At 43.2% G+C, this 13,403-nt stretch overlaps 1 protein-coding gene across 1 annotated transcript in view; it reads left to right on the top strand.

The window, feature by feature from the left end:
- The window catches only part of mocs3 (molybdenum cofactor synthesis 3), a 58,261-nt gene that overhangs the window by 27,419 nt on the left and 17,439 nt on the right, over nucleotides 1-13,403 (top strand). Inside the window, exon 7 of the mRNA XM_063055575.1 lies at nucleotides 6,971-7,079. Within this exon, the coding sequence (XP_062911645.1) occupies nucleotides 6,971-7,079 (109 nt within the window). The remainder of the gene's footprint in view (nucleotides 1-6,970; nucleotides 7,080-13,403) is intronic.

Raw genomic sequence — 13,403 nt, 5'->3', positions numbered from 1 at the left:
TGACTTAAGGATTGAAGGGCGCCCATTCAGAACAGAGATGCGAAGAAATTTTTTTTGCCAGAGGGTGGTGAATCTTTGGAACTTGTTGCCACAGGCGGCAGTGGAGGCCAAATCATTGGGTGTATTTAAGGCAGAGATTGATAGGTATCTGAGTAGCCAGGGCATCAATGGTTATGGTGAGAAGGCGGGGAAGTGGGACTAAATGGGAGAATGGATCAGCTCGTGATGAAATGGCGGAGCAGACTCGATGGGCCGAATGGCCGACTTCTGCTCCTTTAACTTATGGTCTAAATGCGACAGTGAATACCAGAGATAAATTATAAAAAGAGATTTTGATTGAGGAATCAAATCATTTTATGTAAAGTTGTATCTGCAAACTAACCTTCAGTGTAAGAGGGAATTGTTTTGTATATAAACTTGTATTTGGGATGTTTATAATACTGCATTTTGTGTACATCTGTCATTGCCTTGAAATTCAGATAGGTCAGAAAACACCAGATATTAGTGATGTAGTTAGATGAGAAGTGCTTGTCATTTGGGAAATAATCCCTCCTTGATGTAGCAGTGAGAGGAAAGAAATACAAAATCTATTAAATTCAGTTGCAGTTAGCCTTTGCAAGGGTTAACTTGTGACCTATGGTAGCCCATCCAGTCTGCTAATCGCTACCTTTGAGTCAATAAAGTCATACAGCCTAGATACAGGCCCTTTAGCTTTACTAATTGTTGGAGCTGAGTTCGTCCCATTTGTCTACGTTTGGCCCAGATCCCTCTAAACCTGTCCAATCCATGTGCCTGTGTAAATGTCTTCTTAACATTGTAATTGTGATGACCTCTACTAACTCCTCTGGAAGTCCTGATGAAGGGTTCTGGCCCGAAATGTCGACCAATCTTTTCCACAGATGCTGCCCGACCTGCTGAGTTCCTCCAGCGTGTTGTGAGTGTTGCTTTGACCCCAGCATCTGCAGATTATTTTGTGTTTATAACTCCTCTGGAAGTTTCTTCCATATATTCACCTCTGCAAAATGTGAACAGTAACGTGGAATGAGTGAGTAACTTGGATAGTTTACATTTAACTAGTATTTTAAAATCAGGAATATGAGTGGAAATAGTTCTGAGATGTGTCAGAACATTTGGCACTTAGAACACTTCAGACTAACAAATGAGGACGGTTGTCCAACAGCCTGACAGATTGACCAGGAAGACTGATGAAAGAGTTTTAGCCCAGTTAGAGTTGAGCGAAATACTTTTAATTTTGTTGTATTTTAATGCAAGTCATCCAGAATTTAATGGCTGCCTGGAATTCCTACAGTAACAGTTGCTAAGAGAGCCATGTAGTTATATGTTTGCAGTGAAACTCTATCATTTTCTCTATACTTAGACCATAAGATATCAGAGCAGAATTAAGCCTTTTGACCCATCGAGTCTGACCCACCATTTCATCATGGCTGATCCAATTCTCCTCTCAGCCCCAGTCTCCTGCCTTCTCCCGGTATACCTTCATGTCCTGACCAATCAAGAATCTTAACAACCTCTGCCTTAAATATACATAAAGACTTGGCCTCCACAGCTGCCTGCGGCAAAGAATTCCACAGATTCGCCACTCTCCAGCTAAAGAAATTTCTCCTCATCTACGTTTTTAATGACGTCCCTCTATTCTGAGGCTGTGTCCTCTGGTCTTAGACTCTCTCACCAGAGGAAACATCCTCTCCACATCCAGTCTATCAAAGACCATTACTATTTGATAGGTTTCAATTCTTCTGAATTCCAGTGAATACAGGCCCAGAGCAATCAGATGCCTTCATATGGTAAGCCATTCAATCCTAGAATCATTTTCGTGAATCACCTGTGAACCCTCTCCAGTTTCAAGCCATCCTTTCTAAGCTAAGGGTCCCAAACTTGCTCACAATACTCCAAGTGAGGCCTCACCAATGCTTTATGAAGTTTCAACATTACATCCTTGCTCTTACATTCTGGTCCTCTTGAAATGAATGCTAACATTGCATTTGCCTTCCTCACCAGACTCGGCCTGCAAGTTAACCTTTAGGGAATCTTTGAGGATACTCTTCTGCTTTCGTGGATGGTTGTGAAGAAAAAGCACTTCAGGGTGTATATTGTATACATTTCCCTGACATCAAATGTACTTTTGAAACCTTTGAAATTTAACTGCCTAATAGAAAATATCTGGAGCATTTTTTCCAGCTGAGAAAGATTTTAGTTTTGATCTGGATTCACAGCTGCCACACCAATTTTGTATTTGGCACAATTCTCCAACTATATTAGGCAAGGTAGCAGTTCAAGAGGCTAAAACTGATGTCTCATAGCAACACACATCAAAGTTGCTGGTGAACGCAGCAGGCCAAGCAGCATCTATAGGAAGAGGCGCAGTCGACGTTTCAGGCCGAGACCCTTCGTCAGGACTAACTGAAGGAAGAGTGAGTAAGGGATTTGAAAGCTGGAGGGGGAGGGGGAGATCCAAAATGATAGGAGAAGACAGGAGGGGGAGGGATGGAGCCGAGAGCTGGACAGGTGATAGGCAAAAGGGGATACGAGAGGATCATGGGACAGGAGGTCCGGGAAGAAAGACGGGGGGGGGGGGTGACCCAGAGGATGGGGAAGAGGTACATTCAGAGGGACAGAGGGAGAAAAAGGAGAGTGAGAGAAAGAATGTGTGCATAAAAATGAGTAACAGATGGGGTACGAGGGGGAGGTGGGGCCTAGCGGAAGTTAGAGAAGTCAATGTTCATGCCATCAGGTTGGAGGCTACCCAGACGGAATATAAGGTGTTGTTCCTCCAACCTGAGTGTGGCTTCATCTTTACAGTAGAGGAGGCCGTGGATAGACATGTCAGAATGGGAATGGGACGTGGAATTAAAATGTGTGGACACTGGGAGATCCTGCTTTCTCTGGCGGACAGAGCGTAGATGTTCAGCAAAGCGGTCTCCCAGTCTGCGTCGGGTCTCACCAATATATAAAAGGCCACATCGGGAGCACCGGACGCAGTATATCACCCCAGTCGACTCACAGGTGAAGTGATGCCTCACCTGGAAGGACTGTTTGGGGCCCTGAATGGTGGTAAGGGAGGAAGTGTAAGGGCATGTGTAGCACTTGTTCCGCTTACACGGATAAGTGCCAGGAGGGAGATCAGTGGGGAGGGATGGGGGGGACGAATGGACAAGGGAGTTGTGCAGGGAGCGATCCCTGCGGAATGCAGAGAGAGGGGGGGAGGGAAAGATGTGCTTAGTGGTGGGATCCTGTTGGAGGTGGCGGAAGTTACGGAGACCCGGAGGCTGGTGGGGTGGTAGGTGAGGACCAGGGGAACCCTATTCCTAGTGGGGTGGTGGGAGGATGGAGTGAGAGCGGATGTACGTGAAATGGGGGAGATGCGTTTAAGAGCAGAGTTGATAGTGGAGGAAGGGAAGCCCCTTTCTTTAAAAAATGAAGACATCTCCCTCGTCCTAGAATGAAAAGCCTCATCCTGAGAGCAGATGCGGCGGAGACGGAGGAATTGCGAGAAGGGGATGGCGTTTTTGCAAGAGACAGGGTGAGAAGAGGAATAGTCCAGATAGCTGTGAGAGTCAGTAGGCTTATAGTAGACATCAGTGGATAAGCTGTCTCCAGAGACAGAGACAGAAAGATCTAGAAAGGGGAGGGAGGTGTCAGAAATGGACCAGGTAAACTTGAGGGCACGGTGAAAGTTGGAGGCAAAGTTAATAAAGTCAACGAGTTCTGCATGCGTGCAGGAAGCAGTGCCAATGCAGTCGTCGATGTAGCGAAGGAAAAGTGGGGAACAGATACCAGAATAGGCACGGAACATAGATTGTTCCACAAACCCAACAAAAAGGCAGGCATAGCTAGGACCCATATGGGTGCCCATAGCTACACCTTTAGTTTGGAGGAAATGGGAGGAGCAAAAGGAGAAATTATTAAGAGCAAGGACTAATTCCGCTAGACGGAGCAGAGTGGTGGTAGAGGGGAACTGGAGACAGCTTATCCACTGATGTCTACTATAAGCCTACTGACCCTCACAGCTATCTGGACTATTCCTCTTCTCACCCTGTCTCTTGCAAAAACGCCATCCCCTTCTCGCAATTCCTTCGTCTCCGCCGCATCTGCTCTCAGGATGAGGCTTTTCATTCTAGGACGAGGGAGATGTCTTCATTTTTTAAAGAAAGGGGCTTCCCTTCCTCCACTATCAACTCTGCTCTTAAACGCATCTCCCCCATTTCACGTACATCCGCTCTCACTCCATCCTCCCACCACCCCACTAGGAATAGGGTTCCCCTGGTCCTCACCTACCACCCCACCAGCCTCCGGGTCCAACATATTATTCTCCGTAACTTCCGCCACCTCCAACGGGATCCCACCACTAAGCACATCTTTCCCTCCCCCCCCTCTCTGCATTCCGCAGGGATCGCTCCCTACACAACTCCCTTGTCCATTCGTCCCCTCCATCCCTCCCCACTGATCTCCCTCCTGGCACTTATCTGTGTAAGCGGAACAAGTGCTACACATGCCCTTACACTTCCTCCCTTACCACCATTCAGGGCCCCAAACAGTCCTTCCAGGTGAGGCATCACTTCACCTGTGAGTCTGGTCCGGTGCTCCCGATGTGGCCTTTTATATATTGGTGAGACCCGACGCAGACTGGGAGACCGCTTTGCTGAACATCTACGCTCTGTCCGCCAGAGAAAGCAGGATCTCCCAGTGTCCACACATTTTAATTCCACATCCCATTCCCATTCTGACATGTCTATCCACGGCCTCCTCTACTGTAAAGATGAAGCCACACTCAGGTTGGAGGAACAACACCTTATATTCCGTCTGGGTAGCCTCCAACCTGATGGCATGAACATTGACTTCTCTAACTTCCGCTAGGCCCCACCTCCCCCTCGTACCCCATCTGTTACTCATTTTTATGCACACATTCTTTCTCTCACTCTCCTTTTTCTCCCTCTGTCCCTCTGAATGTACCTCTTCCCCATCCTCTGGGTCACCCCCCCCACCCTTCTTTCCTCCCGGACCTCCTGTCCCATGATCCTCTCGTATCCCCTTTTGCCTATCACCTGTCCAGCTCTCGGCTCTATCCCTCCCCATCCTGTCTTCTCCTATCATTTTGCATCTCCCCCTCCCCCTCCAGCTTTCAAATCCCTTACTCACTCTTCCTTCAGTTAGTCCTGACGAAGGGTCTCGGCCTGAAACGTCGACTGCGCCTCTTCCTATAGATGCTGCTTGGCCTGCTGCGTTCACCAGCAACTTTGATGTGTGTTGCTTGAATTTCCAGCATCTGCAGAATTCCTGTTGTTTGTGTCTCATAGCAAGATTCATAGAATGATTCTGAGAATTTATAGCTCTGAACTATTTCATTCTCTGAAAATGGTTTAAACTATTCGGCATTGATAAGCACTAGACTGTGGAATTTCTGTTTCATCTGCTGAACTAACTTAACCCTTTGTATGTTAGTCTAATTTGTACACCCATGACTATATTTTTCCTCATGTCAAACTGTTAAATTAAAAAAAAATTTCTCCAGTGCATTCCCTAGTGGTACAAATCAGTTACTAAGCTGCAAAAGAACCAGAGTGGCACTCCTCCACATTCTAAAGAAATACATCAATTTAAAGGGATACCTGATTTTTATTATTGTTCTCTTAACGCTTGCTTACAACTAATATGCAATATAAGTACTAAGTATTTCCTTAGAATTGCACTGCCTATGCTGTTTACCGATGAGCTTGAGTCATTTCAAACAACTTCATGCTACCATTGTGGGGGTCAACGTTTCTTAATTAGTTTAAGTGGGTTAAGGGAGACATTTCCAATGCTGGAAGGGTCAATAAAGAGTGGAGTTAGATTTGATCTAATTGCAGAAGAACAATTTAATTAACTTATTTTATTTAGAGATTCTGCGCAGATCAGGCCTTTCCAGTCCAATGAACCATGCCGCCGAGCAGCCCATCTACTTAACACTAGCCTCATCACAGGACAATTTACAATGACCAATTAACCTTCTAACTGGTACGCCTTTGGATGTGGGAAGAAGCTGTTTCACCTGGAGGCAACCCACACGTTCACAAGAGTGTACAAGCTCCGCACGGACAGCACTGGAATTTAACTCTGAACTCCAATACCCTGCGCTGTAACAGCATCATATTAACAACTCTGCCACTGTAGCACCAACTAATGGTGACATGAGGGAATTTCCTTTTACATATTTAGTCTTATAAAATGTTCTGTCTGAAGCAGATAAACTGTAACTATCATTTGGGAAATGTGTTAACTATTTGAAAGGAAAACAAATTATTACCAGGTTACGGAGATAGTAAAGAAGAGTGAACAATTGGATATATCAAAGTAGCAGGCTTGTGGCCTTCCTCTGCTGTAACATTCTGATCTAGAATATAGGATTTAATCACAGTGTTATCAGTGTATTTTAAGTGCATGTTTTTTTTTCCCTTAAGGACACTGCTGACTGTGTTAACATTTAGTATTAGAAATAAGAGATTGATTTTTTTTGTGGAAAATACTCATATTTGAAGAGGAATCATTTGATAACTTTGGCTGGCTTAGAGATTCTGTTTTCTGTTTTTAATATGGCTTTCATGACCTTCAGAGTAGATTGGACATTCATTTGAAAAAATTCCATGTAATTTGACTAAAGAACAGTTTAAAATATTCTAGTAGTGATTTTGCAGTAGTGCCAAATTTCAAGGGTCCATTGTTGAGTTACATGTTTGTTAACAACTGGAGAGTCTCCAGTTCTTTTAGAGAGAAACCAAGAACCTGTTCAAACAGAAAGTGAGGTTCAGAGCAATCTTGGAAATTAATACAGAACACCACCTTGAAAGAAATGTGTGGGGAAAAGTGACGATACCGTCTATTGGTTGTGGGCATCTGTGGGTATAGTAGGATTAAAAATACTAATTGTTTTTTGCAAAGATGTTTTAAAGTACATTTTTGTTTTGCTTCTCAGCTCACTGTGTATAATTACAATGGTGGACCTTGCTATAGATGTCTCTTTCCAAAACCACCTCCAGCAGAGACCGTAACCAATTGCTCAGATGGAGGAGTGTTGGGTGTAGGTGAGTCTTTTATTAACAGTTGATGTAAGCTACACAAGTTTAATGCTATGTATTCAAAATCATTCCTTGATACTGAGTTTATATATATACTCTCTCTCTCTCTCTCTCTCTCTCTCTCTCTCTCTCTCTCTCTCTCTCTATATATATATATATATATATATATATATATATATATATATATATATATATATATAGAGAGAGAGAGAGAGAGTAAATATATATACACACACACTCTCTCTCTCTATAGTTATATATATATGTGTGTGTGTGTGTGTGTGTATACTGTGAAAGTCTTGCCTATAGTAGTTTCTATCATGACCTGAAGGTTTTCCAAAAGTATCTTCAATACCTCTTTGCAGAAATGCAAGGCATTTTTCCTTGTTATCAGCTTGAATGAAACAGATATCCAATCTCACAGTAACTTTAAATTCCTAGTACCCTTATATTGTTGATGCCTTTAATGATGCAGGTTAGATTTATAAACTTGGATTTTTAGATTCTTTTAAGATTATGCATCTCCAGAAAATTTAAGCTGATCTTTATAGTTTAGGTTGGAATAATTTTGTTGCCTTCTCTAGGACAAATACCTTTACATCTTGAGATACTGAAAGACGAGATATCATCAACAGTGTACAAATCATTCATTAGAAGGATCCCTTTTTGTCCTAGTCAGTCCTGTTTCCCAACTCCCACTCTCAGACAACACACAGAATTTAAGCTTCCATCATTTAATTTAAAGATTGCTCTCGGCTCTCCTTTTTTTCATGTTACCTTTTCTTTCGGCGTAAATGTGTCAAATACAATACCTGAATACTCAGTATTTTTGTATGTGACAATGATGAAGGAGGGAAAAAGTCAATCAACTGCACTGGCCAATGATAAGTTCCAGTCTTTGTTCAATTCCTTTATTTTATTTCTTTTTATTTAAGAGCTACAGTGCAGAGTAGGCTGTTCTGGCCCTTTAAGTCATGATTCAACAATGGCCTAATCATGGGACAATTTACAATGACGATTAACCGCACTGGCATGTCTTTGGAGTGTGGGAGGAAACCGGAGTAGACAGACATGCATTCCACATGAGGATGTACAGACTCGTTACAGAGGATGTGGGAATTGAATTCTGCACTCTGACGCCCCGAGATGTCATAGCGTCGTGTTAACTGTTAAGCTATCGTGACACCCCAGATAAAGAGGGTGTACAGTGCAAATTCACCAGACTGGTTCTTGGGGTGGTAATGTATCATGTGCAAGGTTGAATAGATTTTCTAAAATCTTCAGATTTTAGAAAAATAAGAACTTATCTCTTTGAAAATACAAATACTGAAAGGGCTGAACAGAGTAGATGTGGAGAAGTTTTTTCTTCTGGCTGAAGAATTTAGAATTGGGGAGAGTCAAAATGAAGGGTAGACCATTTCGGACTGAAATACAGAGAAATTCTTTCAGTCGAAAGATGCTAGGATTTGTTTAAAAATTCTCTCGGAAGATTGTGGAAACTCAGTCATAAATTGAATCATTAGATTTTTGGATGCTGGGTATTCGGGAGATATGATGATAAGGCAGAAGTTAATACTGAGGTAAAATATCACCCATGACTGTAAAGGGGTGATGAGAGCAGGACTAAATGGCCCACTCTTGCTCCTATTTTGAATTTATTTCAACTAATTACATAATAACATACTGCTAGATTTGATATTACACAGCAATTTATTTTGGTGCAAATGTGTAGTTCTGTTGCATGCATCCTTCTCCCTCTCCCCCACCATCCCCCTTCCCCCCTCATTCCTTAGAGAATGGAAACTTATTGTACCCTAGTAATGCTACTTGTACTTTTCTTTGCTCATTATTAAACATTGCTCAGAGTGACACACTGAGTTTTTGTTCTAAATAAGAAGCCACCTCTATCATCAAATCCAAGTTTAAAAAGTTCAAAATAAATTTATTATCAAAGTACAACCCTGAGAATTGTTTTCTTGCAGTATGCTCAGTAAATCCAAGAAACAGTAGAACAGTGGTCCCCAACCACCGGGCCGCGGACCGGTACCAGGCCGCAAAGCATGTTCTACCGGACCACGAGGAAACGATATAATTTGGCGATATGAGTCAGCTGCACCTTTCCTCGTTCCCTGTCGTGCCCACTGTTGAACTTTAACGCACGCGAGGTCATCAGTGACCCAAGACGTGCAAAGGAATGCGTCCGTGACCCATTTGTGAATGCTTCCGGTGAATCATCCATGTCAGTGCGGGAAAAAGATCAACTCCTCGAGCTTGCAAATGACGACGGGCTGAAGAGTATGTTTGACATAACATCTCTGCCAGCATTCTGGATCAAAGTCACGGCTGAATATCCTGAGATAGCCACAAAAGCACTGAAAAAGTTGCTTCCATTTCCAACATCATATCACTGCGAAGCGGAGCTTTCTGCAGTGAAAGCAACGAAAACTAAATTGCGGAATAGACAAGATATAAGGAACCCCGTTCAAGTATTGCTGTCTCCCATGACCCCTCGACGGGACTGTCTTGTTGCAGGGAAACAAGCCCAGGGCTCCCACTGATTCACTGATATTGGTGTGTTGCAATGATTTTGTATGTTCATACGAGGAAAATATGTGCTGTGTGTCTAATATCCAAACATTACTTAAAATGTTATGATGTTATTGGCTTACAAGTGACTTATAATTCAGTGGTCCCCAACCTCCGGACCGTGAAGAATACAGTGGTACAGCAGTGGCCAGAAAGCACCCAGCGCATCTTTAAAAAAAAGAAAAAGCCGAAATAAACAAGCTAATTAATTAGGTGCTGCCCAGTACGTAAATGTCGGCCCAGATCAGAGGCGACGGGCAATCACCTCTGATCTGGGCTGACATTTATGTGCCCGGCGGCAACTAATTAATTAGCTTGTTTATTTCGGCTTTTTTTTTTAAGATGCACTGGGTGCGTTCCGGCCACCGCTGTACCACTGCATTCTTCGCGGCAATGTATCGGTCCGTGGCCCAGAGGTTTGGGACCACTGTTATAATTGACTTATCACTATATTCATGCGAGGAAAATATGCACTGTATGTTTAATATTAAATTCGTTACATAAACACCTTTAGAAACAAAATTGAGTGTATAAGCCACTTATAAGTGACTTATAGTTGACTTACAACCAATATTCCGGTCGTGATTTAACCCCCCCACCCCAGTTGGCCGGTCCGCAAGAATATTGTCAATATTAAACCAGTCTGCGGTGCAAAGAAGGTTGGGGACCCCTGTAGTAGAAGACCACATCCACCAGTGGGTGGACAAACGACCAGTGTGCGAAAGACAACACACTGCAAATACAAAATAAATAATAATAAAAATTAAATAAGCAATAACAAGCAAATGAGATGAAGAGTCCTTGAAAGTGGGTCAATATGTTGTGGGAACAGTTCAGTGATGAGGCAAGTGAAGTTATCCCCACTGGTTCAAGAGGCTGGTAGTTGAAGGGTAATAATTGTTCCTGAACCTGGTGGTGAGAGTCCTGAGGCTCCTGTACCACCTTCCTGATGATGGCAGTGAGAAGAGAGGATGTCTTGTGTGGTGGAGTTCCTTGATGATGGGTGTTGCTTTCCTATGACAACAATCCATGTAGGTGTGCTCAATGGCGAGGAGACGTTTACATATTGGCATTGGTCACTGGTGATTCCATACCCGGCCGTGATACAACCGTTCAATATTATCTCCACTACATATCAATAGAAATTCATCAAAGTTTTAGATGTCATGCCAAATCTTCACAAACTTAGGGAAGTCGAGACACTGCCATGGTTTCTTCGTAATTGCACTTGGATGCAGAGCCCAGGGCAGATCCTCTGAAATGTTAACACCAAGGAATCTAAGAGTGCTGACAGTCTCTATCTCTGATTCCACCGATGAGGACTGGCTTATGGATCTCCAGTTTCCTTCTCTTAAAGTCAGTAATCAGCTCCTTGGTCTTGCTGACATTGAGTGAGTGGTTGTTGCTGCTGTGGTACCACTCAGCCAGACATTCTCCCTCCTTGTCCTGATTCATCGGTACAACCTTTGATTTATCCAAAAATGGTGGTGTCATCAGCAAGCTTAAATATGGCATTGGAGCTGTGTTTAGCCTCAATGTCATAAGTATGAAGTGAGAAGAGCAGGAGACTAAGCACATAGCTTGTGGTACACCTGTGCTTATGGAAATTGTGGAAGAAATGTTACCACTCTGAACTGACAGGGGTCTGCAAGTGAGGAAATTGAGGATCCAATTGCATAAGGAGGTATTGAGGCCAAGGTCTTGAAGCTTATTGATTAGTTTTGAGCGGATAATAGTATTCAATGCTGAGCTGAGATCAATAAAGAGCGCTCTGATGTATGCACCTTTGCTGTCCAGATGTTCCAGGGTTGAATGAAGAGCCAATGAAATGGCATCTGCTGTGGACCTGTTGTGCCAGCAGGTAAATTGGATTGGATCCAAGTCACTTGTCAGGCAGTTGTTGATAGGTTTATCACCAACCTCTCAATACATTTCATCACAGTGAATGTCAGTGCTATTGGGTGATAGTCACTGAGGCAGGTTATCACACTGTCCCTTGGCACCAGTGTCTTTGAAACCTTCTTGAAGCAGGTGGCTACCTCAGTCTGCCAAAGCAAGGGATTAAGGATATCAGTGAAGTCTCCAGCCAGTTGATCAGCACAGGTGTTTGGTACTCGAACGGTACTGCATCTGGGCTGATGTTTTCCATGTGTTCACCCTCCTAAAAGATGCTCTCACGAAGGCCTCAGAGACTAAAATCATAACCATAGGGGGCTGTGGCAGTTCATGATAGTTCCTCCATGTTTTGTCTGTCAAAGCAAGAACAGAGTAGGTATTGAGTTCATCTGGGAGCAAAGTCTTGTTGTTACCTATGTCAGTTTGTTTCACCTTGTGAGAGGTAATGGCATTCATGCTCCTCCACAGCTGTCGAGCATTCTTCAGCTGATTCAACTTTAGTCTGGCGTTTCCACTTAGCCTGTGAGATTGCTTTCTAGTGATTGTCCCTGGACCTCTTGTATCTCTCTTGGTTGCCAGACCTGAATGCCTCTGACCTGGCCCTCAGCAGACTGCAGATCTCATGTTTCATCCAGGGCTTCTGGTTGGGGAAGACCAAATGATTTTTGTGGGGCTACACTCGTCTACGACTGTTTTTATGAAGATTGTGACAACTGTGGTGAATTCATTCAGATCTGAGTCTTTAGAGACGGTTCAGTTCTCTGTCTCAAAGCAAAACCCTGCTCTTCTGCCTCCCGTGACTATCTCTTTGTTGTTGTTATCAAGCAGAAAAATGGTAAAAAGTTCAATGTGTACTGACTTTTAGTACAGTATGTGTACTTCACATTCCATTTACTTGCTGAGGTGTACTTAACATACACAGAAACCCTCAGGTCACCATAACAAATGCAGCACTGAGTCAGTATATGCTGGGGTTTTTTTTAAGCAATAGGATTAATCAGCCAAGTGTGACTTGAATGTCAAATGCAGCCGATCTTACATACAAGACCTAATATTTTATAATTGTCTTCTGTTTCTCATCAGAGTAAATTTTTTTTCTGGGCTATTTTGGTGACTAAGAACAGTTTTGTGCATTCATGCATAGTAGTATTTTTCATGCCTCTGTCAATAGTATTTTCCTGGATTTAGGTATCATCAGATCAGCTACCAAGGTAGTAGAATCATTTGCCTTTAATGAATAGGTCGATTTTGGGAGATAGTTGCACTTGCCTCACAGTAATGTATTATAAGACCATAAGACATAGGAGCATAATTAGGCCATCTGGCCCATCGAGTCTGCTCCACCATTCAATCACGGCTGATCCTTTTTTTTTTCTCTCCTCATCAACTCCAGTTCCTGGCCTTCTCCCTGTAACCTTTGATGCCATGTCCAATCAAGAGCCTGTCAATCTCCGCCACAAATATACCCCAACAACCTAGCCTCTACAGCTGCATGTGGCAACAAATTCCACAAATTTCACCACCCTTTGGCTAAAGAAATTTCTCCGCATCTCTGTTTTGAAAGGGACCCCTCTATCCTGAGGCTGTGCCCTCTTGTCATAGACTCTCCCACCATGGAAACATCCTTTCCACATCTACTTCTGTCTAGGCCTTTCAATATTCGAAAGGTTTCAATGAGATCCCCCCTCATTCTTCTGAATTCAGCGAGTACGGACCCAGAGCAATCAAATGCTCCTTGTATGATTACTCTTTCATTCTTGAAATCATCCTTGTTAACCTCCTCTGGACCCTCTCCAATGCCAGCACATCTTTTCTAAGATGAGGGGCCAAAAACTGTTTGCAATACTC

Source organism: Mobula hypostoma, chromosome 8, assembly GCF_963921235.1.
Source record: "Mobula hypostoma chromosome 8, sMobHyp1.1, whole genome shotgun sequence".
NCBI classification, from domain to species: Eukaryota; Metazoa; Chordata; class Chondrichthyes; order Myliobatiformes; family Myliobatidae; genus Mobula; species Mobula hypostoma.
This window is presented reverse-complemented; position numbering and strand designations above follow the sequence as displayed.